The sequence below is a fragment of the Buteo buteo genome, chromosome Z, assembly GCF_964188355.1.
Source record: "Buteo buteo chromosome Z, bButBut1.hap1.1, whole genome shotgun sequence".
NCBI classification, from domain to species: Eukaryota; Metazoa; Chordata; class Aves; order Accipitriformes; family Accipitridae; genus Buteo; species Buteo buteo.
Genome location: NC_134204.1, coordinates 20,152,359 through 20,178,673, shown reverse-complemented (window position 1 = coordinate 20,178,673; position 26,315 = coordinate 20,152,359). Strand labels below are relative to the sequence as shown.

General features: G+C 41.3%; 1 protein-coding gene across 5 annotated transcripts in view; it reads left to right on the top strand.

The window, feature by feature from the left end:
* Positions 1-26,315, top strand: part of IL6ST (interleukin 6 cytokine family signal transducer) — a 63,253-nt gene that overhangs the window by 20,875 nt on the left and 16,063 nt on the right. For 3 of the 5 annotated variants that reach the window (XM_075021569.1, XM_075021568.1, XM_075021570.1), the window contains exons 9-16: positions 839-1,058; positions 2,172-2,348; positions 2,655-2,756; positions 3,894-4,040; positions 4,990-5,130; positions 6,391-6,487; positions 7,890-7,971; positions 8,824-14,936. In XM_075021569.1, the coding sequence (XP_074877670.1) occupies positions 839-1,058; positions 2,172-2,348; positions 2,655-2,756; positions 3,894-4,040; positions 4,990-5,130; positions 6,391-6,487; positions 7,890-7,971; positions 8,824-9,549 (1,692 nt within the window). In that variant the 3' untranslated portion in view covers positions 9,550-14,936. Of the gene's footprint in view, positions 1-838; positions 1,059-2,171; positions 2,349-2,654; positions 2,757-3,893; positions 4,041-4,989; positions 5,131-6,390; positions 6,488-7,889; positions 7,972-8,675; positions 8,747-8,823; positions 14,937-26,315 lie in introns of those variants that run through there. The other 2 variants (XM_075021572.1, XM_075021571.1) reach the window with 2 other exon arrangements.

The window sequence follows — 26,315 nt, the reverse complement described above, 5'->3', positions numbered from 1 at the left end:
TGCTGTCTGGATGGGGATACTCCAGCTGCAAAATCTATTAAGCCTAGAGACATTCCAGAGGCCAAATTTATTAAATACAGCACTGTACATTTGCATGCAGTAGGCTGCTCTGTCTTGTTGGCTGATTAGTCCAAAGCTGAGAACGTGAATGCAATTATGGTCAGTCCCCATCTCCTGCTTTCTTTTGGTCCATGAACTCTGACGCATTTGATCTAGCTGTCTCTTTATTATTACTTTTTCCCTATTACTAGGTGGCTTGTGTGAAGTTACATGTATATTGATATGGCATTATCTTCTGATGTAACTCGTATGCCACATGCCACTTCTGACATTATTTAGCTTAAAACTGGAGAACTGGTGCTACTTTACAGTTTCAACAGTTTTCTCCTAAGTTATCTGAACACTAATACTTTTATACAGTACGTATTATTTTTCCATGTTATGAGATAACAGAAACAAGTATTTTACCATGTGTAATAAAAAAGAACTACTCAGGCTGTTTTGAATTCAGGTTCGCAGCTTAAGATGTGAGATTCCTTTTATGTCATTATGTTGTAAAGTCACATGAAATGGCAGTTTTATCAACACATGTTCTGCAGTCTTTACTGAATAGCTTTTATTAAACTATTAGGTAGGATTGTGAGCCAAGAAAAGAGGATTTAAACCAGAAATCATTCTGGAAGTTACTGCTTTCTAGAAATGAACACAGGTTATTTGCACTTTCCTTAAATATACAGCTATTTGTTTTGCACTCTGATTTTAAATTACACATCAAAGACAATAAAAGTTAGGTCACATTTGTTCCCTCCCAGTATAATCAAAGATGTGTTTCTAACAGGCATTGGAGCCATCTGAAGCCAGTGGAGTAATCTTGCAGTATGAAGTGACTGTCAGAGCTAAATCATCTCTCTCCAGTCCACCAGAGAAATACAATGTCAGTACCACCAACCTTACATTAAAGCTGCCAAATGGAACTTATGAAGTGACTGTGATTGCCCATAACAGAGTTGGGGCATCCCCTCCATCAGTTTTACTTATCCCAGCAAGTAATACAAAAGGTTAGTGTCCTAGTAATGTCTGTGTCAAATGCATTTGCATCACTTTTGTTGTAAGAAATCTTCAGTATTGTAAAATGATACCATTTACATGGACATATAATTAAAGTATTACTGAATGTATCTGCAGTCTTAACACCTTAAAATTATGCCACCACTTGTATACTAGGGAACATGGATATATATTCCCATGTATACTAGGGAAGGTTTATATACCCACAGCCTCATTTGAAGTTATGTGTGCTATTTTGCTGTTCTTCTTGATCCTTAGACCTACTGTGCACTATATTCCCTGTTGTTTCTTTTCTTAGTATAGTGGGCTTTTTTGTTTTCTTATTAAAAAATCAGAGGGTTGGGGAAACAAGCATCCTTTACTTCATGTATATACCATCTCACCATTGCCCTCCCTTGTGCTTTCTGATCTTCCCCCCCCACCCCTTTCTTCTCTTGTCCCTGTCTCTCCCACAGTTCCAGCATCTTGCCCGGTTGCCTTATCTGCTTCCCCTGTTTCCCTACTGTTCATGTTCCTTTTTAAGTTCCTTTCACTGTGCAGTAGCAGTAACTACAGGCTGGTTTCTCCTCTTAGACAATCCGAACACTAGCAGGACAGGAAGCAAAAAATAAGTATATAGACAGATGCTGCTTTTAGTGTAAACACCAAGGGGGAGCCACAGGTTCTAAAACTGTTAGGTGAACTAATTAAGGGTATGTTTCAAACAGAGTAGCATTGCAGTGAGAAGCATTTGGTAACGTACATAAGCGTGAGCATTAGAATGGGAATTTAGAAGTGTCTCAAGGTTTGATTTGTCTCTGAAATAGACCCTTTCTTTCGGAAGAAACATAGTATCTCTTTACTGTGCAATAAGGCAACTTACTGTGAGGCTAATTTCCAGTTTTCAAGTAGCTTAATACTGCTTGTTTTGGATCTCTGATATAAAGATTCAGATGTAAGCTTCCAAATTTCAGAAAATGGCTTTTACGTTTACTTAGGTTCTGTCAAATTGTCACCATTACAATAACACAGAAGTATCCACATTTGACAAAATAGCTATTGTTATGAATATCTAGTGGAAGAACTGTCAGTATTTATCACTATTCTGTTTTCTTGCATCACAGCTCCTGTGAAGAATGTTAGAACACTACCTAAAGATGGCAAGTTGTGGGTAGGGTGGACTGCTCCTAACAGTTATGTTCTTAAATATGTGATCGAATGGTGTCTGGTGTCCAACAGCTCAGACTGCACTATAGAATGGCAGAACGAACCAGGAAATATTCAAGGAACATATTTAAAAGGTATTTAGCTCGTAAGTCTACAAATACTTTGTAGAACACTCTAAAAACCTGATAAGTATTCTCAAAGGGAGGGATGAACTTTTGTGAAGTCCGTTTATTAAATTTAACATTTGAATGTGAGCCATTGTATTGTTCCTTTAGTTAATAATTTGGAGCAGTATATCAATGAGCTCTAGAAAGTCAGCTGCATTAGATATGAGTGCATTTAATAAAACAGCCAAAATCCAGAACCCTGTATCTGAAGTAAATGAGAAGGATGGTGAAGAATTTGACTGTCTGTGAAACCTTTTAAATTTCCTTTATTAGGTGATATAAAGCCGTTCAAGTGTTACTTGATAACTGTTTACCCTCTATATGCTGATGGTCAAGGAAGTGGACAGTCTGTGAAGGCTTATCTTCAGCAGGATCGTAAGTACAAAATGGTTATCTTGGAGCACATAAACTGACTTTCTTGACTAAAAATAATGAGACCTTTGCTTTAATGTGGACTATGTAATGAAAAATGGTCTTCCACTTGAGGGTCCTCTGATGTAATTGATCTTGTCCCTTCTATTAACATCCATTCTGCTTCTTTACAGTATTTAAGTGTCCTGGTTTCAGCTGGGATAGAGTTAATTGTCTTCCTAGTAGCTGGTGCAGTGCTATGTTTTGAGTTCAGTATGAGAAGAATGTTGGTAACACTGATGTTCTCAGTTGTTGCTAAGTAGTGGTTAGTCTGAAGTCAAGGATTTTTCAGCTTCTCGTGCCCAGCCAGTGAGAAAGCTGGAGGGGCACAAGAAGTTGGCACAGGACAGAGCCAGGGCAGCTGACCCAAACTGGCCAACAGGGTATTCCATACCATGGGACATCACATCTAGTATAGGAACCGGGGGGGTGGGGCGGGGGATCACCACTCAGGGGACTAGCTGGATGTCGATCAGCGGGTGGTGAGCAATTGCACTGCGCATCATTTGTACATTCCAATCCTTTTATTATTGCTGTTGTCATTTTATTAGTGTTATCATTATCATTATTAGTTTCTTCTTTTCTGTTCTATTAAACCGTTCTTATCTCAACCCATGAGTTTTACTTATTTTCCCGATTTTCTCCCCCATCCCACTGGGTGGCGGGGAGCGAGTCAGCGGCTGCGTGGTGCTTAGTTGCTGGCTGGGGTTAAACCATGACAAACAGACATCTGTGGCTGACTCCTTCCCTTTTTCCAATCTTTATCAGATAATTTGGCTTGAGTTTGTTATTTTATTGGTATACTAATATTTCCATACTGATTTATTTTAAATTCCAAGTAGAAAGCCAAGACTAATTAACTTCAGATGATGATTTCACGTGATCTGCTGATTACTGTTTTTCATATCTTTTTTTCCTGGAGGTTCCTCTTTTAAAACACCTTTGGATTTGCTATGTTGTCTGAAAATAATACTTTTCAGATGAGTTAGTCTAGCTATTCCATTGAAGTTTTTATACAGGAGCAACTTGGTGCTCATTAATACACTGGTTCTGTGGATGTGAAGGTGCCCAACAGAAACTAATCTTCATCTCCCATTACAGGTCCTTCAAAAGGACCAACCGTTCAGACAAAAAAAGTAGGAAAAGCTGAAGCTGTTCTGACATGGAACCATCTCACAGTGGATGAACAAAATGGATTTATCAGAAGTTACACCATATTTTACAAAACTATTGATGGAAATGAAACAGGTAACAGAATGCAGAGCGGTGTTTTGTGGCATTGAAGTATTCCATCTGTCTCCTTCCTAATACATGTTCCTGAAAAAAAGATAGAGAATCAAGTGTGGCTGATAGTCTGTTCTGATGACATAAAGCTGATGTTTGAGGCGTAGCTCTCCTCCATACTGAACAGAACAGTCACTAATAAGGAATTCAGAACATTCAGTCTGTGTGTAACAGGGCACTGAGTTTAGTTTCTGAAAGCTGATTTGTGGGTATTGTGCTCCCATCTTTCTATCTAAATACAGGATGAGATGGTGGTATTGCAACATGAAGCTAGACCATTCAAGCTGTAAAGGAGTTAATTGCATTCAACTATGATAAAGCCTTAAAAAAAAGTGTGGGGGGTAATCCTTCTGGAGCTCTAGATCAATGCATTACTGATGTAAAACATATTGTTTGAAGTGCATTTTAGTTCTCAGTAGTGTGTATGACTTGCAGGCATAAGACTGGGAGCTAGCACTATCAAAAGCTTTTACTCTTTAGATTTGCTTAAATTGAAAGGGCCATTTACTTATGCCTAGCCTACTTCTTGTTGTTTCTAGTTAACCATGGTTTTTTTAGTTAGTGACTAACTATTTCTAGTTAGCCATGTATTCTGCTTATTGGAGACCTTTAAGCTTCAGCTTCACTACTAGTTTAGTTGGTAGCTATGCTGGGTAGCTATTTCCCACACAGGAAATTATCACATAAAATTCCATCAAGAAGGAGACTAAATTCAAACACCTGAGCAGAAGCAAATGAATCTCAGCATTTCTTGTACAAGTTTAGTCTTTCTGTCAGCTTTATTTTCCATACAGCCATGCGTTCTACTAAAACTATCTTGTACACCTGAAGGCGTGATGTCCTAATGCTATTGTGTTTGTGGAGATCTAATAAATTGTATGGAAAAGTAGTATAAATTTTTTCTTCTCTTTAGCTGTGACAGTGGATCCTTCCAAGACAGAATATACCCTTTCTTCTCTAACCAGTGACACGCTGTATACGGTGCGGATGATGGCATACACAGATGAAGGAGGCAGGAGTGGTCCCGATTTTACATTTACTACACAAAAATTTGGTAAGGCAGAGAAGTAATGTTGCAACAGTATAGCAAGGCTGTGTGCAAGATCTGATAGGAGGGGAAGGTGATTTAATTTAAAAGAAAAAAGTTTCAGTCACAGTCATACTCACAAGGTGTGTGATATCCAGGTAGCCTATCTAGTACTCAATCACAAAGAGGTAGTTTAGTCAGGATTTCTTCTGATGGTACAGAGGACAAGCTGTCCTCTGCAGGTCCCCTGGATTGCTCTTTTATGTTGGCAAACATGCTGGTTTGGGATGTGTTTTGTGTATACTTTAGGTTAAAGTAGTCTTTTGCCCCAACTTTGTGTGAGTCGTTGGGATTTACTCAGTGCCCTTGTCTTCTCCTCTGGTGCCTGATGGCTCCTACCATGGTCTTAAAGACTCCAGAGTCTTTGTTTTAATCTGAAAGTAGGTTGGCCTTTATTATCCTGATACATGGGTGTCATGAGAAGCTGCAGAGGTGTGCTGGGATCTTGATGTGCTAATCTAGGTGCCAGTCAGCACATGCCATTCTTACAGCCCTTCCTCAGGTTCCACATTCTCATTCATATCGCTATTAAGGTTTGCTACAGTCCTCTACCGAGACTCATTTCGAAGAGTTAAATTTATTTTATGTTCAGCTTTAGAGAGTGCTTCCTATTTGTAATGGTAAGAGCAAAAACATTAACCAAACTTAGGTGTGGAAAGCACTTCTTCAGGTTCAGCGGGTTTGGTGTTGTTTTTTTCTGGATAGTGTTGCTCTTCTCTAAACATTCTGTAAGGTTTACTTAATGTGTGTAGCATTGGAAGGAATACATAACAGTAATGCAGCCTTAAGTGCAGGCAGAGTATATTTTTGTGTACAGAATAAACTGATGGATGACTAGTGACTTTGCTTATATTACTTACTTGAGCACGATGTGTTATGGCAGCCAGGAGGGCACTGAAACATCTGGACCACAGATTAATTCACATAGATGTTACTGTCATATCTGTTCAAACTGTAAAATTACTTGCTCTGTCAGTATTACAGCTTCTAAGCAACGTGTGGTTTTTGTTGGTGCAAGGCATTAGATTGTTGGGACAGAGCTTTTCATGTTTTCACCAACAGGCTGTCTTCATATGGTGAAAAGGTTCTTCTGAAGGTGAAGCTTAAGACTGAGCCCTGTGGGTGTGTTCAGTTTCAGATTCTCCCTGTCACTTTGGGAATGTATGCTGCTGCTGAGTTCCTTAAGAGCCAAAGTGGGCTATAACTGCTTCTCTTCATTTTCTTCAGGTAAAGGAGAAATTGAAGCCATAGTTGTACCTGTATGTCTAGCGTTCCTGTTGATTGTGCTCCTTGGAGTTTTGTTCTGCTTCAACAAACGTGACTTGTAAGTATAAATGTAGTCTTGTAAGTATAAATGTAGTCTTTCTCTTATACTTCTGATATTTCTGGGCATAACAGAGGTGGCAATAATTCAATACAAACAAGTAAATATTCTGCAGTTAGATCAGAAAAAGAAGGTAAAACATGCATACATTGATTGCTGATAAACATTTTTGTGTTTTCCTTGAAAAATCAGGGCATCTTCTGATACTAATTTCTTGCTGTTAAGGATTAGCACTCAAACTAAATGTTCCATGACTCAATCCTGCAAGGAAATTCTTGCTTTTCTTGTTAGACTTGGTCAGGATTAGGTTTGTTGGGTTTTGGTTGGGACGTACTGTCTGTGTTGTTTTCTAAGTCATCATATGAGCGTGAAATGATGGTCCCTAGTTTGTGAAGCACAGAAGATCTCTTTTCTGGCTGTATTTGAGCTATTTAATTAGTGTTAGCAAACTCTACACTTCGCAGCCAAAAAAATTAGGCTAACATCTTACTTACCTTCCATAACCTCAGTCAAACTCTGTGCCTATTCACTGTCTGCTGGGAAACATCCTGCCTCCTCCTGTTCCCTCTATGCCAGAGCTCTTGTGTGGCTTTAGCTGAGAGCGTATTGCTGAAGTGTTTTCCCTGGCAAGGAGTAGCACCTCTCCCACGTCCACCCCCCCGTGCAGTCAACTATCTTTTCTTTCTAATTAAAGACATTATTTTGTGCCCTTTTCCTTCTGACCTCCCTGCTGCTCCTAAAATCAGTTCTTAATGGACATCAGTTGAAAAGCCCATCTTGCAACCTTCTTCACAGTTCTTCTACAGAGGATCTGGTGTTGGAGCCTCTTTGTAAAAAGCAGGATAGATGTATCAGTTTGAAAGTTAGTTTGGTTGGATGTGATTTATCTACAGAAACTTCTATTGTTAAGTAACAGTTACTACATTCTTAAGAGTTCAGAGTTAGAAAAGACCAAGCAAGTTTTTCTTCAAATATTTTCACTTTATTTTTATCTGTGAAGTTGGCTTAGATTTTGACAGCTGTGATAGTTATCTTCAAGAAGCAACAGTGTATTTTTATACTGACATGCATCATAGACGTTACCTAAATAATTGCTGTAGATTCTAGAGTGCTGTAAATTTGAAAATCCCTCAGTAACAGTTACCGTTGGTTGGTTTGCCTTGTGTTGGATGGCTACATCTGATGTGTGGAAGAGTTGTAAGTACAGTGCTGTGTTTGGCTAAGTAGTACAGCTTTCTACAAAGATGTAAAGAAGTGCAGGAAGCATTCCTATTTGGAAATAAATACTCTTGCAAAATTCCTATATAAGGGAGTGGTGTCTTGGATTATGCAGTACTTCCTATCAACTTAGGAATTTGGGCAGTGCTTCTTGCAATTTTATTCTGTTTTTAATCCTTTACAGAATTAAAAAGCATATCTGGCCTATTGTCCCTGATCCATCCAAGAGTAACATTGCCCAGTGGTCTCCTCAAGTTCCAGCTAAGGTAATACTCATCCTTCTGCATCTTATATCTTCCTAGTCCACAAGGTTCCCAATAAACCAACCAGTGGGAGTCTTCTGTCTTCTAGCACACATGGTTTTCAAGGGAAAAAAACCTGGATGTTAAGTTTCATGACACTGTGATACGATATATTTAGAAGACTTTATTGCATCAATAGATTCAGCATTAGAAATACATGGCCCTTAGCACAAGTTCACAGCATAGAGCAGGCTTTAATATTGTGAATTACCTTCAGTTTACTAATTGGAAAGGTCAAGTCCTAATTATTTTACTTATTCATGGGAGATTGGGAGTAAGTAAACAGAATTCATGATTCCCATTCTTAAAACCCTGAAGTGACTTGTTTGCACAGTTAAGTCATGAATGAGAGGGAAAGCTCTAAGAGTTCCTCATGGGTGAGGAGATTTATGCCCCATGTGGGGTGAATGACAGAGCAAATTCTGTTCAATAAACTGTGGCTAACTTCTATGAAGAAGTGCTGTGATGTTGAATATGTTATTGGAGTAACATATGTATGGCTCTCAATATAGAATGTTCCTGTGCTGCACAGCAAATGGTTCTGTGTTTACAGCTCTTAAGAATAATTAAAATTAGAGCAAAGCTTGCACACCCACCATAGTTTTAGAGTAGCTGCATAACTAAGACTTTGTAATGGAAACAAAGCTATGTCCTTCATTTCTTAACAGATACTTTGGAGATATTGCCAGACTTAGTAAGCAGAAGACTTACATGAATAAATTCAAAACAATTACAGAATAAAAATGCAGATATTTAATGGGGTTTTGATTTTTAACATAACCTTCCTCTTAGGCAACATCCATCTCTTTCTTTCAGCATAACTTTAGTTCCAAAGATCAGATGTACCCAGAAGGCAGCTTTACAGATGTAAGCGTCGTAGAAATAGAAGCTGATGACAAGAAGTCTTTTTCAGAACAAGATCTAAAACCCTTTGACTTGCTTAAAAAGGAAAAAAGTACTTCAGAAGGGCACAGCAGTGGTATTGGAGGATCCTCGTGCATGTCTTCTCCTAGGCAAAGTGTCTCTGACAGTGACGAAGGTGAAACTACACAAAACACTTCAAGCACTGTACAGTATTCAACTGTAGTACTTAATGGCTACAGAGACCAAACACCTGTACAAGTCTTTTCAAGGTCTGAGTCAACTCAGCCACTGCTAGATTCAGAAGAGAGGTCAGAGGATCATGCTGGAGGAAGTGACAGTACAACACAGAGGCAGCAGTATTTCAAACAAAATGGGGGTCAGGATGAAACCAACACAGACAGGCCATGCTTTGAAAGAACAAAGCAAATTACTTCTGCTAATGAGGGGGATCTTGTTGGATTTGCACAACTGCAGATCTCAGGTCAGAGTTCACAGCTGTTGGGCCTTGGGCTGGAAAAAAATACCCAGGAAGCTGCTCTCTTAGGTGTTTTACAGACAAGTACTGAAGGACAAACTGTGAGACCTGAAACAGTGGAAGGAAATCCACTGTCAGTTGATGAAATGCCAAAAAGTTACCTCCCACAGACTGTGAGACAAGGGGGCTATATGCCTCAGTGAGAGAAGAGACTGGCTCTATTTAGGCCTTCATTAGTGCCTGTTCACACTTTCTCCTGTGTTTCTGATAAATTAAGCTAGGTATTTTTATCTGAATGCAGATAGAAATATTGAAATTCAAGTGAAGAGTAATTTGACAAAGTACAATAAGGACTGTGTTTTTGTGGAAAATTTGCAGTCCAGACCTACTGGAGACTTACTTTTATGCACTACATAAAATCTTATGTCTGGATAGCTGAACAAGGCCTTTGTGCTACCTTGGAATTTTTGTGTATTATCAGATTTAGACATGATTGAAAATGGCAAGTTTCGATTAATCACATTGGCCAATAGACCTCCTAGAAGAAATACTTTGATTTGTGACAGTGTACAAGCCTAAAAAGCCCGCTTTAGTTGCTTGGAGCATCTTTGTGTAAGACTGAAACTTAGTATTCTAACATGGAAGAATACTTGTCATATACTTTTCAGTAGCTTGACTGACTTTCTGAATTTTGACTTGGCCCAGTGTCTCAAGTTTCCAGCTTATTAGACATGCAAATCATGTTCATCCCAGTTTAAAAATTACAAAAATGAAATAGAACTTGCTATGGTGTGCAAATAAGAAGACATGATTGCTTGACTCTGAATACTACTATAGTAATTGATATTCTGCCTACATTTAGATATGTGTACACATGAACTATATAATAATTTGACCTAAAAATGTGCCTTGCAACTTCATGCACAGCAGTTCAGCCCCATGTTCAAAAGTTTAAAAATCCAGAGGAAAAAACCAGATTATTTAAAGTCTTTTTTACCCAAATCACTGTCTGATTATACCATACCTCTCTGGTCATATAAATTGCCTCTGTTTAATAAGTGCACCTTTGCTGTATACATCTTGAGAGGCAAGTAATGAGCTGTAAGTTTTTATCATTTTTCTAACTGCTCAGGAGAAAGGAAATATGACCTTCTTCCTACCTTGACTACAATGATTAGTGTGCTGTAATGTCACTGTTCATACTGCAGGTCCTCCTTGAAACTGAAAGCAGTAAAAAACAAAGCACTGAAGTCATTGAAGGTCTCAGAAGAAAAAACAAAACCTATACCCTGAATTTGAATGTTACTGGTAGTATGTATGTATTGGCAATCATGAGCCACAAATAAGACTTAAGTGGTTGTTAAAATTCTGTACTTTTTTCCTTAGGTCTCAATTTTCCCCTGTTCATAGAGTTTGCATTTTATTGAAGAAGATACATTTCTTGGAGACTGCCTCTACCAGGGTTTAAAGAAAAATGAAATTACATTAAAATAAACCCCTTCTCCAATGATAACTAGAAGTTTATGGCACTCTTATAAAGATGGGTTTTTTTAACCTTAACTTAGTCTAGTCAGCTTTCTAATCTGACACTAATAAGACCTTAATTTGAAACACTAAATGCTGTGTTGTGAGAATAAAACAAAGGTTTTATTTCTCCTTCAGCAAAGAACTATGTATTTAAGGCCACCTGAAACCTTTTTTGCTGTGACCTCTGGTGCTGCTGTTCTGCAGAGCAGTTGCTAAAGGCCCTGGAAAGGCAGGTGTCTATCATTTCAACTTCCCTTGTCCTTGTCTGCCAGCTTGCATGGAAGGACAGGTCTACATATAAATGTTCACATGTGTCTTCTGCTTTTGTTAAAAAAAAATGCAATGCTAAAGTAAATTCATAAGATTACCTCTTGAAGTCTGGACTATTTAAAACAGATAAAGAATGCAGAATCTTTAATAACATTTCAGTATTCTACAGTTCCTTTCTCCCAACAGTATTTTTTGTATTGGGCACTTTTTTAAACTAAAAGACTATGTTGCAGCTTACTATAACTACAGCTTTCTTCAAACCAGTCCCCTTCCTTTTCTCCCCACTCCACCCCAGCACCTTCAAACTCCATCCCACAGGGCAAGGGCATAATGAAGAGCATGTTGTCATGAGACAGCAGAGACTGTCTTTTGTTTTTTCAGAGGCTGAAGGAGCATTCCTTTGTCAGAACACATTCCTCTTGGAAAATAATAGTTACTTTACTGGGGGATGAGTTGTCTTCTCTATGCAAACTTCATAGTGCCTGTAGAAACCATAAGTAAAAGGGAAAGTCTCTGAGTGGTTTGCATGCATATTAGAACTGCCCTGCAGTTGTGTGCATCTAATCCACCTCTGGCTCATCTCTGAAATACTGTGGGCCACAACCTGGCTACTTAGTATGAACATTGCTTCAAATGCCTGAATGTTTTCAAAAACACACTGATGATTTAGTTTTGGGGATTTTTTTATTGTTGTTTTGTGATCAAGTGATACTAACTTTTGATAATATAGTATATATCATATTTGAGGGACAACTTCAGTTGTTCCTGAAGTTGCTATTTGCCTTTCTGTTGTGTAAAGGGAAGGCATTTTGTTCTCTCTGTTGCTGTTAATCATGGACCATTTCCAATGTTAAACAGCATCAGCAGATTTGTATTTTTAAAGGTCTGTGCTAACAAGAGTTCTGGCCTGTCACTTCTGGCATCTTTCTTTCTTTGTGGGCCAGTGGTAATAAACTCAGAGTTGTACAGGAGTGTAGCCTAGAGAGAATTCTGTCTGTCTGGTAGAGTTGTACCCTATCTTTAAGGCTTGTGCATTTATCTAGGGCTAAAGCATTAAAGACTAAGCAGGAGATACTGGTGGCTGAACAGCTTGTAGAAGCCACAATACATATAAAGAACAGGTTTACAGCTTGTTTATAAACCTGTGTGCCAAATATTATATCATGCAGTGTTCAGAGTTTAACTTGATTTTGTACTTTAGATCATAACTATCTAATTGTATCAAACAGTTGCATACAGGTTTTTAGAGTGTCTGTAATGTAATTAGAGCAATCCACTGAAATTCGCTGAACTTGGCCCTAACACAGTAATAAAAGAAAAAGCTCTCTCCTTCCTGCCCCCCCCCGCCCGCCCCAATAATTATGGTGCACTTTACAAAATAAAGGCATTATTAAAATAAAATCACACTTCACTATTGATACTTTCATGTCCATCTTGTTTTCCTGGACTGGAATTTTTCAGGTAGGGGTGGGAGAATACTTGTGAAGACCTTGTTACTTTGGTGGCAGGAAAGGGAGGCCAGTAGAAATATAAAGTATTTTTCCTGTATTAGCATATTTGAAATATCTCTTAAGTGCAGGCAGGCTAACTGCTCCTCTGTTTACAAGGAAAGTGAATGTTTTTATCTCTGTAGTTCTGTTGTGGTTTTCTGAGGTGTGTTGGCTTGCTTTCAGGGCAGTTAGTCTGGGACTATCCTCTCTCACAGTAGTGAAAGTCTTGGCATTATGTTTCATATGCCCAACTGTAGTAAACTAAAGCCTTAACCTGGCAGTGCAAAGCACAGCAGAGCAAAAATTTTTCTAAACTTTGCTCTGGAGTGTTTGTGACAAGCACGTGCCTGCCTGTGCTACAGCATCCTAGCAAAATGCTTATTATCAGGACTGGAAAAAACTTTGGCCCTGGGAGGAGGAGGGAGTTTGCATGTGAGGGCCAAGTCCTGTTCTTGGACACTGGAGGAGCATGGCTAGATGGTTAAAACTTGCATTAGCGTGCCCAGTATATGGGAATCAGCATGCTGATTAAACTTCAGTAACTGAATTTGTTTCATTAGTGCCAGGTCTTGAATATCCAAGACCCACATCAATATATGCTGTTGTAGTATTGACTTAACAGTGGGATCTGAAACTCCAAAGACTGTAAAATTGTTAATAGTCAGCCCCTGCTCCAGGACATACACATTTTAAATTCTAATTTATGTGTGTTAAATGGGACTAAATATACTAGTTTATTTGCCGTGGGACAGTTGTTGTAATTGAGATTAACTGTTACTTGGTTACATTCCTTTAACTATGTTTAAAAGTTCTGCTGACTGATGGATTGTAAAACTTCATTAATCCCTTGTAACCTCTTGTCTGGTTGCTAGGATGGATACATATAGCATTTTAAATTCCAAGAGTTTCTTTTAATGTTCTTTGGAAGCAGTTTATAACAAATACGTTGAGTCTTTTGTCATGAAACAGCTATTTGGGAATTACAGCCAACCTCACAGTCTTCAGCTTAGCTCTTGATCTAGAAAACTGCAGTAAAGTGGAGGTATAAGTGCAAATGTCTGGAGAAGGGTAAAATTAAGTATCTTGCACTGGACTCACAAATTCCCATTTCTCTTCCCTCTTCCTTAGAAGTGAAAGGGTCAGTTAAAAAAAAAAAAAAAAAAAAAGGCATGTGTGTTTGCTTTCACTGTTGTTTCCTTTGTAGTACTTGTGCAATCTGAGCCATTCCTAAAAATGAAAGCAGTGCTGACTTAATGCTCAAGGATGCATTTTTAAGGCCACAACATTTGATACAAACAAATTTAAAATCAATGACTAAGGGCCAGATCTCAACAATTGTCTGCTTCTCCCCACCTCATAATTTTAGCGCAGAGAGAGGGTGGGCAGTAAGTTCCTCCCAGAATGCAGCCTTAGCCAGTACTTGTGTTCATTTGCAAAGACAACCATGAAGGGGATATATGCAATAAAGTCACTGATACTCTGCAGAAGCACACTTCTGTAACAATAGATGAAAAACATGTATGGCACAACTGTTGACGGACAGCTGGAAAGCTCAGTGTCCTCCTGCTCAGACCAAAGCATCTTCTGCACTCCGCACCAGCTGTTCTTCTCCGGTGACTGCAGGCGTGGTGGATGAGCATTCTCTGCAGTGTTGAAACTGATAACACCTATTGCTTTTCTTCATATCAAAGCACATTCGTTAATGGATCCAGTCGACTTGCCGTGTTTTTTTGACACAACAGTCTTGTTTACAGTGTCACATACAGCCTGACACTTCGATGCAGCGATGGATTGTCTAGTAACCACATGCTTTTATTTGGGTTAAGGAGTCTGTGGTCAAGGTTACTGGTCACCGAATGTTGCTGTGCTGATATATGCATCTACGTAGGCAGAGGCATGGGACACAAGGACAGACGTACTAACAAGGAAAGTGCCTTGATGCTGGATTGGATGGCTAGTGAATGTAAACATTAAGTCAAATTTTACTATGTACTTTAAGTAAGTATGGCTGATTAAGCTACTGGTAATTTGAATGCCAGCTTTAAAGGGCTTGCATACTCCAGCCAGAGGTTAAACTTGTAAATTGCTGCATAAGCTGTGCCTGTATGGAAATGTGTTTTAATACCAGTACACTATCTTCATTCTTTTGCAAGCTGCATGCTTATTGTCATATAAACTCTGCTTTCTACAATTTACTTTATGGTCAGTTTGACTGTCTTCCTCTGTTACCCAACTGAGCCTGAATGTTGCATTTGTCTAGTACATAATATGCGAAAAGAAAACAAAACAAAATTCCATATGTACCTTGTGTGCTGGAGTTGGTGTTTTGTAAGGCTTACTTACGTAGTAACCACAGAAGGAGAAGAGTCTGGGCACTATGTAATGGGCAAGCAACAGAGACACATTCCCTGAGAGAGATGTGACTGTGGTATACCAGGACAGAAGGCTACCGAGCTGGGTATATGGGCAAGTTCAGCAGGGAAGGGGTGACTGTGTCTGCCTGAGGCTCCATGCTCTGAAGATGTGGGACTGGCACTCCAGGCAGGATTGTTTAGGTCTGTTGAAAAGGGGAAGAAGAGCGTCCAAAAATACAGTTCTAAGGAACACTGTGGGAGTGAGGAGCAGGGTGTAGTGCTGTCTATTCACACAGACCCATTTCCAAGAAAGGAGTCACAGACCTGGCTGTGTCTGACATTACCCTTAGTCTCACCGGGGTTTGGGTTTTTTGTTTTTAATGGGTGGAGGATGCTCATGGGGCTTCAGTGAACTTACAGCTCAGTACGGAAAAAGCACAGCTGGATCTTCTAAGGGTGGTCACACCTGCAAAAGTCTTCAAGGGTGGCAGCTGAGGAAAGTCAACTTCTTCCCCTTCCTGGCTGAAGTTCTGATTTGTGTAAGCAGACTCAGACTGATGTAAAAGTGAGGGGGTGGGGGTGTTACATTATGCATCACCCCCAGCACCAAAAATTGTTTCTGTCACTAGTTAATGCTAGTAAGTTAATTAGTAACTAGTTAAAACTAGTTAATGCTATGTCACTGTTATGCTAGTTAACACCTGGTGTTAAATTAGGTGCAAATATAACACTAGACTGCTTTTCCAAAATGTTAGTCTGCTGCACAGTAGTTCCCTGACCACTGTTCCATGTAAGGCCCCTGCAGTTTCTAGAGGAGCATGTTTTTTTTCTGTGTCCTCCTCACCTGAGATCATAGCTGCTGAGTATCAGCACAGTTGTGCTTTACAACTCCAGAGTGAAGTGCATGTAGAAGAGGAGGCAGCAGCTTCATCTTCATAGTCTGCTTCACCAATAGCAGAGCAAGATTGCTTCCTGGAACTGTTTAAATAAACAAAATGAGGCTGGACAGTAAATGACGGGAATGCCATGCTTGCCACAGGAAACACATACTTGCACAGTGTACACATTAGAAGGCCAGAAGCCGCCAGTTCTTCATCCCCATGGCTGGGGGCCAGCACAGCCCACAGAGGAGCTGGGGACATGCCTAACCACATGCTGCCCTCGGGGCAGTCCGATTTGTCCAGCCAGGACAGGCACTGGGCAGCAACACGGTGCAACAGCCTCAGGGCAACAGATGCACGGGAGCCCTGCCAGCCCTGTCTACCTCGCAGGGCAATGTGTTTGGAGGGCTGCTGGGGAATTAATGGCTTCATTGTGACTGCTGATAATCACAGTAACATTTAACCTCTCTGCAAAAGCATCTTGCATATATTTTCCAGGCATTTGTGCTGTGCATGGTAGAGTAATTCAGTGCCTTCCTGTCTTCCCAGCAGTCTCCAACTTCCATGAAATAACTAGCAGAGCCAAAATAGCCCTCCCACCTCCTACAAATAGCTAGGAAATTCCCATCTCAGCCAGGGAGGCTCTGAGCACAAATGACCCAACCGGGAGGTACGGGACAAAACTCAGAGTCAGTAATCTGACTCGAGGCTCACCTGCGAAATGGAAACACACTGTGCACTGGTGTGCTATGTGTCACACTGGCTTTCCCTTTTACACTAACATGTAATTCACGCTGCAGGCTCAGGCGCTGAGCTGGGTTGGAGGCCGGGGACAGCTCTGCAGGACCCATCCACCTATACCCACCAGTGCTCAAGCCGGTCCTCTGCGACTGCTGGCACTGCCTGTTATCCTGGGCATGCAGCAGGTTCTGGGCACCAAAATCCCAAATAAAGCTCCTCAGAAAATGTTCTTCAGGGCTGGGAGTGCCTGGGGCACTCATTACCTCCAGGATGCAGCCAAGCAACAGACATACACCGACAAAGCTAACTGGGACCAGTGAGGGAGCATCCTGGGACTGTGGGCAGGATGCCTGTGCATCATGTGGGGACCCAGCGTGCTACAGATCTGCTGCTCTCAGCAGCGCAGCATGGCCCCACTCCTGGACTTCCAGGTGCGTTTCTGGGAGGTCCTGGGCAGCCCAGCCTGGCCACAGCATGCCAGGGCCCATTCAGCCCACCGGGGCCATGCCAGGAGATGGCAGCAGCATTGTCACCTTTAACAGCCAGACAGGCTGACTGCTCCAGCCCCAGCTCCTACCCGCTGCCAAAGTACTCACATATTTTTTTAGTATTTCTTTTCTGACAGTTTAGCAAGTCCCCTTGGCTTCTCTCCCACTTGTCCCTTTTTCAGCAAAAGCTCTGATGCTTGTTTCGTGCTTCCATCACCCGCAATCCTGAGTGGGACATTAAATCCAGACCCATGGGCAGGCTGAGTGCTCACCTGCTGCCAGGCAGGTCAGCATCCCAGTGCCCTCTGGCACACATTCCTGTCGGTCAGGGCCACATAATAGCCGGTCCACACGAAACAGGCCCAAATTACAGGCTCCTTGTCCCTGCGGGCTGACTAACACGCTGGGATTTGCTAATAGGAAGCCAGTTCTCATGCATTGCTACAGCCTGAATCACTGCACTGCACCATCCAGATAAGTAATCACCACTGACACGCATTTGTTACCAATCTACACGCCCATTCAGTTTAGGAACAAACACAGGGTTCTTGAGGACCATTTCTGGACCAGACCTGTGGCAGCAAAACTCTTCCTGCTTGAACGGATGCAGCTTTTTCCCCTGTTTTCAGAAGATTCAGCATCAGAGAAAGAGCATGCGTGCCTGCATGTGCACCAAAGAGCCACGGGGACCACCACCCCACTGTGCACACAGCCTCTCTACACCACCACTGCAGGACTCGGTTATGGGTGAGGCAAGGGTGCTTGCTATTTTGGTATCAAGACAAATTTTCCTACATGGGGGTACTGTAATAACCTTTAAAACATACTCTGACTGCCATTTATGGTGGATTACATGAAGTTTACACTGTGTTGAGGCAGAGACACCTGAAGAGACTCCCTCCTTCCTGCCCCATCTTCCTCTCCCAGACATTTGTCTAGACAAGCGCTTGCTGATAGCCCCAGAACAAAAGGAGATGCCTCCAGAGCCTGCTCAGGGCACAGCTCTTTCAGCAAGTCCCTATTATACTCCATTTGCTGCATGCATTTTTACTCACCTGTTTGCTGGGTATCTTCCTTCTTTAAGTGAAACTTTCAACATTCCTATCTGTCCGTGTCAGAGAGCCTTTTCATTTTACTTTCATTTTACTTATTAATTAATTTAATTAATGCCATTTAGATAGATAATGCATAGATACACGTCTGTAAATGAAAGCAAACTGAATCATTACGTAAGTATGAAAAATAGAATTCATATCAGCCTTTAAAATTAGCCTGAATGCAATGCAGGAAAAAGGTCAGACTCTGTGAGAGTGCAACATGTGGAGTAATTTAAATAAAAATGTCAGCATAGAAACACCAAAAATAAACAAACGCTGTCAGAGCACAAACTCCTTTAAAGGCAGTGAAACTGAGACTCGTCCACAAAAGCTGGAGTGAATAGAGGTATCTCACGCAACATAAGTTTCTCTCTGGACAGAAACACGAGTTAGCCGGCTCCATCATTAAGGGAAAAATCAGTCCTTACAAAAGCAAACCTCAGTGGTGGGAGCAGAACAACCACAAGCTGGAGAAAATGCATCCAAGAATTTATCTGAGGACATGGTGACAAAAAACACTTGCCACAAAGCAAGCAGGGGCACTTGAGGGATTTTCCCCACATGTCTGCTCTCCTATCCCATATTACATGCAGCATTGCCAGCTCACTTTCACTGAGATGTGAGGTACCTCGCTCCTCAGGATTAGGAAACCTGGGCCACATCTACATACTAGCAGACCTAGTAGTAGGCTTAGCTAAATTTGCAGCAACTGGTTCAGTAGTTTTGCATTCAGACAGGCACACAAACCGATGGCACAGGGAAATTATATGTTGCTAGGGACATGGGGCTGGGGAATTTGAGATCAAGCAACTCCTCTCCCTACTACCCCAGTATATCAGGAGATGTAGTGATGTCAAATATAGAAAGTCCTGTCATAGATTAGAAAATCCTGTTTTAAATTAAGTTAGTTAATCATTTTCAACTTCAAACAATTTTAATAATACCCAGAGAAGTAGCCAAGATCATTCTGATCATTCTGTTCTTCCTGGTTGATGATACATCCCTCTTGGCAGGAAAATGAACCATCGACCCAACACAGAGCAACTTAGCAGTCAAAGTGAGGAGATGATACCTTTCCAAATGACCACCCGAGACGCCCTTGCATGTAGAGAAGGCTTTTGACGTGTCATGGTTATATAACTCTATGCATATTCATTAGATAGTTTGAATATGTACTAGATAGGAGTAGTTTAGTAAATTATATGCAATTGTCAGTGTATTAAAGAGGCACACCTGATGAATCTGGTGAGCTTGATTTGTGGAAAGTCCACTGAGCACCCAGGCCTGAATAAAAAGTAGTATCCCTCCTGAGTGTGTGAAATCGGTCTATTGCACACCAGGTAGTGAATCCGCTTTTAGGACAACAGTACTGCACAGCTTAGATCCAGGATCATCCTTTACTTTATAAAGACAGTACTTACAGAGAGAGAACCAGCCCTGTGTGCTGGAAGAAAGGTGAAAATTAGCACAATCTGAACTCCTGTGTGTCCATTTTCACACAAAGTGATTCAACACTCTCCTGCTTCCTTCCTCTCGCAGGTTAGACAGCGTGAAATCTTGTTAGGCTCATAAACTGCAGATACCCTTCATCAGAAGTGCAAAAGCAATTAAGGCCTTCTGAAAATAAAAGCAAAAGCAGAAGATGCAGTCCCTAAAGACAAGCAAAACTCAGGGCCTATTTGTGAGCCAAGCTCTAACGCTGTAAAAAAATCGCTGGAGATGAAAGCAAATGCAGGGAGCATGTTTGAAGGAGCTGTAAGTTCATGGGAGAGAGAAGTAGACAGCAAAGGCAGCAAGCCATGAAGGCAGCTGGATAGAAGCATTTCTGGGCAGTATGCTAGTTATGAAAAAGCTTTATGTTAAAAGCAAAGATACCATCCCCCACTGTTTAATTCTTCCTGTGTTCAGAGGATTTTAAAATACATTTTCTAAATACAAAATGTCTGTAGCTCATAAACTACTGATGCTAGCATAAATTCCGACTTCTAAAAAGGGGGGGGGGGGGGACAAACAGGAAAAGGAAATAAAACCCCAAACCCCTCCTGCCCCCCCCGCCCCGCTAACTGCTTGAGGTAAAGACAGTAACAGAAATATAACCTTGCCATGCCCAGACTTAGCAGACACTGACTATGAGAAGATTAATTTCAGAAGCATGCTGTGCTTATTTGGTAGAATTACAGATAAGAAATTTCTTGCATTCTCTTACATTAGGATGTAATTTGCCATAGTATCATTTTAGAAAGCCTTTCGAGCTCTTTTTTTTACAGACTAAAGTGTTGATTTTAGTTCAGTGATGTTCTAAATGGGCATCCCAGAGCATTTATCCTGATTATAATCTTGTGCTCGTTGTTTCTGACATCCCTGAATACTATTGCGTAATCTTTCCATGATTATGAAACATGTTTCTTCTTCATCAAACTCCATTAGACATACAGTTGCTCATGTAATAGTGAAAATTCTGCAGAAGTTACCTTTGGCTAGGTCAGCACTGCACTCTGAGAACAGCAATGACAGACCCAGGAAATCTAAATCGGGCTGCTTTTCTAAGAAATAAGAACTCACTTCAAAACTTCAGTTCTATTGAGTCAGACACTGAAATCTAGATAATATAAAAGTTGGCTCAGCAGGCTTTCAGCAAGAATAAAGCACTTGTAGCTCATCCGTGTGGGGCTGAGCAATGCCTGAAAATCAAGACAATCTAAGAGGTTGAGAAAAATGGTGGTGGCAAACATTCGAACTTGAAAGTGTTGACCTCATGACTCAATAGGACTAGTCAATGTTAAAACAGCGCTTCTGAAATATAAACCACCATATTATAGCATAGTTTCTTTGACTGCTTGAATTGGGAAACACAAGCCTATTCCAGGCTTAGATGGACTATTCTGCTAATGAGCCCCGCTGGGCTGCAGCAACTCTCCCAGCATCCTCATACCACAGCAAATGAGCAGTGGGGTAACCCTCCACCCTCCTCCACGCTCCCAAAGCTCACCCAAATAACCTGAATAACTCAGGACCCTGGGAACAGACATTAATCTCTCAGACAAACTTAGATACATGACTTGTTTGAAACTATTCCCCTTTCCATTTGGGGACAGCTTTTTCTACAAATGCATTGTCTTTTAAAAGCTGAAGAAAGTAAAGCATAGGGATGGGCAGCATAAAATAATCACTCTGTGTTTACTTTTCAAGTATCCTGTTTTAAACAGAGTTAAGAGAACAAATCTACACCTTACATATACATATCTGTTTCTGTTCATGTTTTGACATTCTATTAAAAAAAATCTCATTTCACAGAAGAATATGTTAGTCAAACATCTGTTCCAACTTTTGGATTGTCACTCTTTATGTTCATGTTCTGAGTTCAGAAGACCTAGATAAAACAATAGTTTCAATTAAATAACGAGGTGGCAGTGAAATTATTATCTACTCTCGCAAAAAAGGGCAAACAAAATAATCATAGCCCAGGAAAAGACCAGACAAACTAATCCAAGTTCACCAGAATAATTGCAGTTTTGTCAAATATTGAAAATAGAATTTCTGCTAAGTAGGAAAACTGTGAAGGAAACTGAAAGACATAAGGGGTTAAAAAGACAGTATTTTGCTTAGAGCCTTCCACCCAAGTTACCCAACTGATAAGCAAAACGTACACAAAAAGGGTACAGTTAGTAATTTGTAATAAATATGCCTAATAAACATTGTGACTAAGAATAGTTTGTACTAAAAAAGAATGCTTAATGTTTTTTCTGTCAGGTCCATTTACAAATGTCATCCTTTGTATACAGGACAAAACAATTGCTTTAGGTATATTCTGGTTTTGAGCCAATGTAGCACATTTTCTGATAAATAGCCCTACTACGAAGACACCATACGATCACTGTGTATTTTACTCCTGTCTTGCCAGGAGGCAGAACAGACTGCTATTAACAACTACGCGAACTTGCCATAAGTCCATATACTTATGGGCTCAAGATTTACCTACACTGAGAATGCACCCTGCTTCCTGCTATCAATATGGCAAACATTAACAGAGGGAGCAGCAAAACAAGTCTTTCACTATCTTTGCAGTAGATTTGAAACCAGAGCAAAGCCACTTGGAACACTATCTCAAATTAATACACATTTCAGCTGTTTACAAGCAAGTTTTATATAGTCTCAAATCATTTGTGGCATAAAAGCTTTACGTGTTATTTCCAAGTAACCTTTGGCAGAGTATCTTACCTGAATATTTCAGAATAGCTGCTAGTAAAACAAAGCTATTAAATAAATATTCAAAAACTACCTCTTATAATCCTAAGGAGCATGACATTTGTTACTAAAAAGACTGTTTTGTGTGATCACTGAGATTTGGAATTGCATTGCTTGTTACATAAACAACTTCCCAAAGGTTGTGCTGTTGAATCTTCAACACTTTCTATTTTGACATCTAGGTTAGCAAAGTTAGAATGTTGCAATCTAATACATGAAATCTCTGTTACAACAAAGCCCTCTTACTCAAATCCATCAAGGGAGATTTCAAAGTTAAAATCTGAGATTTCCCTGAAATAGAGCTTCAGAGTTGATTCACTATCTTTTCTTGTAAAATTTCTAATCTCCGACAGCGTAAGGCCAAAGGATTTGGTACCATTTAACAGCAAAACTACCAGCTGAAACCTCACTTTCATGACCACATCACATTGTGTTCCTCTGAGGCTGCAGATAGCATGGTCTCTGGCATTTGTTCCACCCAGCCTTTCAGTGTCATTTTGACAGGTATGAAACACAGCCCAACATTAACACCCTAAGATCTTTGTGTCTGCAGAGATCTAATCAACTTACCTATGACAGTTGCCTTGCCTATTACAGCTGCAGTCACTAGGCATTTAAAGTTGCTATCTTACTATTGATCATAGTCATTGTCCGTACCATGCGAGCACTGGAGGATACACCTACACTGGCACTGTAGTTCTGAACTTGAGCCTGCCCATGTCTCACTTCTTGATCATCCAGATTGCTTAAGTGCTGGTTCGCACTGAACTGCGAATGGAAGGAGCCACCCACCTCCTCACATGGGAAACTTGGACATGAAGGCAATGCATATACACTGAAACAAAGAGCATCAATCTAAAAGCACAGCAACAAATACAGTAAAAACATAGATCAGGATTTCTGCTCAAGGGCCAGGATGCTAGACTATGCTAGACTCCATGCATAACATAAAATAGAAGATCCCAGCAGTGAAGCAGTAAAGCAGTCTCATCTACGCTGATGAATGAGACTGAGCAGCAATATAAATTACATAAACAACTTCCTTCTCTGCAGGTATTGCTGCACAAAACTAGATTAATTATACCTCACTGTGTCTGGGCTCAGGCACATGTGTACACAAACATATATAGATGTACACAAACACTTCAACAGACAGTTTCTCAAAGGAATCAAGATGATAGTTACATAGATGATATATATCTGCATAACTGCATCGCTTCTGCTGAAGCTACACCAACTTGCAGCAGCAACAGGGCCACCTCTTCTTCTCTTCTTGAAAGTCTACATCCGAAGATATTCTGCTTGCACAAACTCTAGAGGCAAACAGTGAATATAACATTCGAACTTTCCTCACCTGTGAATGTCCAACATACTAGAAAAATACTGTGCACAGAAACAGCACAATACGCTTTCCATTGCATATGTAATTTTGTTTTCACAACAAGGATGCTTAAGTTTTCTCATACAGATGAAGACAGGCATATATGCACAAGATGTGGTAACTTGGAACACATCTTCATGTAAAGTCAACAACCATTAGGGAGACAATAAAGGGGCCGGGGAGGAGGGGGGAATCCAAATGCACATACAAGTAATTTAAGACTAGCTGGCAATAAGCTCAGAATAAGCGACACATGAGTGTGTCGAGTAGGTTAAAAAGCATTAAGATAATTCTGAAGTCATTTTTGTGTTTAGGAGTGGTATGCATGGGTGTACCTCCAAAAAGTCTGTAACACAATCAAATTTCAGATCTCATTAATTCTCAGCTCCTGTCTGCTCTAGGAAATAACTAACATCAACAGAGTGGATTATATCTAGAATGCACCCCATGGAATCATAGAACGATTTAGGTTGGAAAAGACCTGTAAGATCATCGAGTCCAACCTAGCACTGCCAAGTCCACCATTAAACCATGTCCCTAACTGCCATATTGTCATGGTTTAACCCTGGCCAGCAACTAAGCACCACGCAGTGCTCACTTCCCCCCACCCAGTCGGATGGGGGAGGGAATCAGGAAAAATGTAAAACTCATGGGTTGAGATAAGAATGGTTTAAAACAGAACAGAAAAGAAGAAACTAATAATGATAACACTAATAAAATGACAATAATAATAATAATAAAAGGATTGGAACACGCAAGTGATACACAATGCAATTGCTCACCACCCGCTGATCAACACCCAGCTAGTCCCCGAGCAGCAATCCTCCCCACCCCCACTCCCCCCAGTTTATATACTAGACCTGACACCACACTGTATAGAATACCCCGTTGGCCACTTTGGGTCAGCTGCCCTGGCTGTGTCCCCTCCCAACTTCTTGTGCCCCTCCAGCCTTCTCGCTGGCTGGGCATCAGAAGCTGAAAAATCCTTGACTTGGTATAAACACTACTTAGCAACAAGTGAAAACATCAGTGTGTTATCAACATTCTTCTCATACCTAACTCAAAAACATAGCACTGTACCTGCTACTAGGAAGACAATTAACTCTATCCCAGCTGAAACCAGGACACACACCTACAAATTTTAAGTACCTCCAGGGATGGTGACTCCACCACTTCCCTGGGCAGCCTGGTCCAATGCCTGACAACCCTTTCAGTAAAGAAATTTTTCCTAATATCAAATCCAAACCTCCCCTGGCACAACTTGAGGCCATTTCCTCTCACCCTGTCACTAGTTATCTGACAGAAGAGACCAGCACCCACCTCACTACAGCCCCCCTTCAGGTAGTTGTAGAGAGCGATAAGGTCTCCCCTCAGCCTCCTTTTCTCCAGACTAAACAGCCCCGGCTCCCTCAGCCGCTCCTCACAAGACTTGTGCTCCAGGCCCCTCACCAGCTTGGTTGCCCTTCTCTGGACACGCTCCAGCACCTCCATGTCTTTCCTGTAGTGAGGGGCCCAAAACTGAACACAGGACTCGAGGTGCATCCTCACCAGTGCCCAGTACAGGGGAACGATCACCTCCCTGCTCCTGCTGGCCACACCATTTCTGATACAGGCCAGGATGCCGTTGGCCTTCTTGGCCACCTGGGCACACTGCTGGCTCATATTCAGCCGGCTGTGGACCAGCACCCCCAGGTCTTTCTCTGCCGGGCAGCTTTCCAGCCACTCTTCCCCAAGCCTGTAGTGCTGCATGGGGTTGTTGTGACCCAAGTGCAGGACCCGGCACTTGGCCTTGTTGAACCTCATAAAATCGGCCTCAGCCCATCGATCCAGCCTGTCCAGATCCCTCTGTAGAGCCTTCCTACCCTCGAGCAGATCAACCCTCCCTCCCAACTTGGTGTCTGTGAGAGACTGAAAGAGTTAATGTCTCCAACATTGTGGTGGGGCAAGTTCTGCTTAAAGACAAACCTGCACAGCAAGGAGCCCAGGTGAAAACCCCATCAGCTCAGACAGCAGCAACAGGAGGGGGGGGCGTGCTGGAGGGTGCGCAGCTCCCTGTTCTGATGAGCTCTTCTGATACAAAGATCAAACAATGGCCACGTCTGCAGGGAAGGAGAAGTTACTCCACAAACGACCCCCAAGCCCAAAGGCTCTGAAACTGCTCATTAACCTGATGAGTTCGGGTGCCCACTTGAAGGAGGGGCAAGGATGATAAAAGGACACAAAGTGAAGCCCCGGGTGCGCAACCCCACCGGGACTGGACCCCTCGGCTGACTGGACCCCTCAGCTGACTGAACCAACACTGGACCCAGGACAGGTGAAGGACCGGTGAAATCTTTCTCTCTTCCTTTTTCTCTCTCTGTCTTCTTCTCTCTTTCCTCTTCCTTTTCCACAATCCCTACACCTCATCCGTTTCAAGACATAAACCGTTGACAAAGTCTGAGTCTAAGAGTGGATCCAGCCACCCCTGGGCCCTTCTTTGAGGAGGAGTCTGGAAA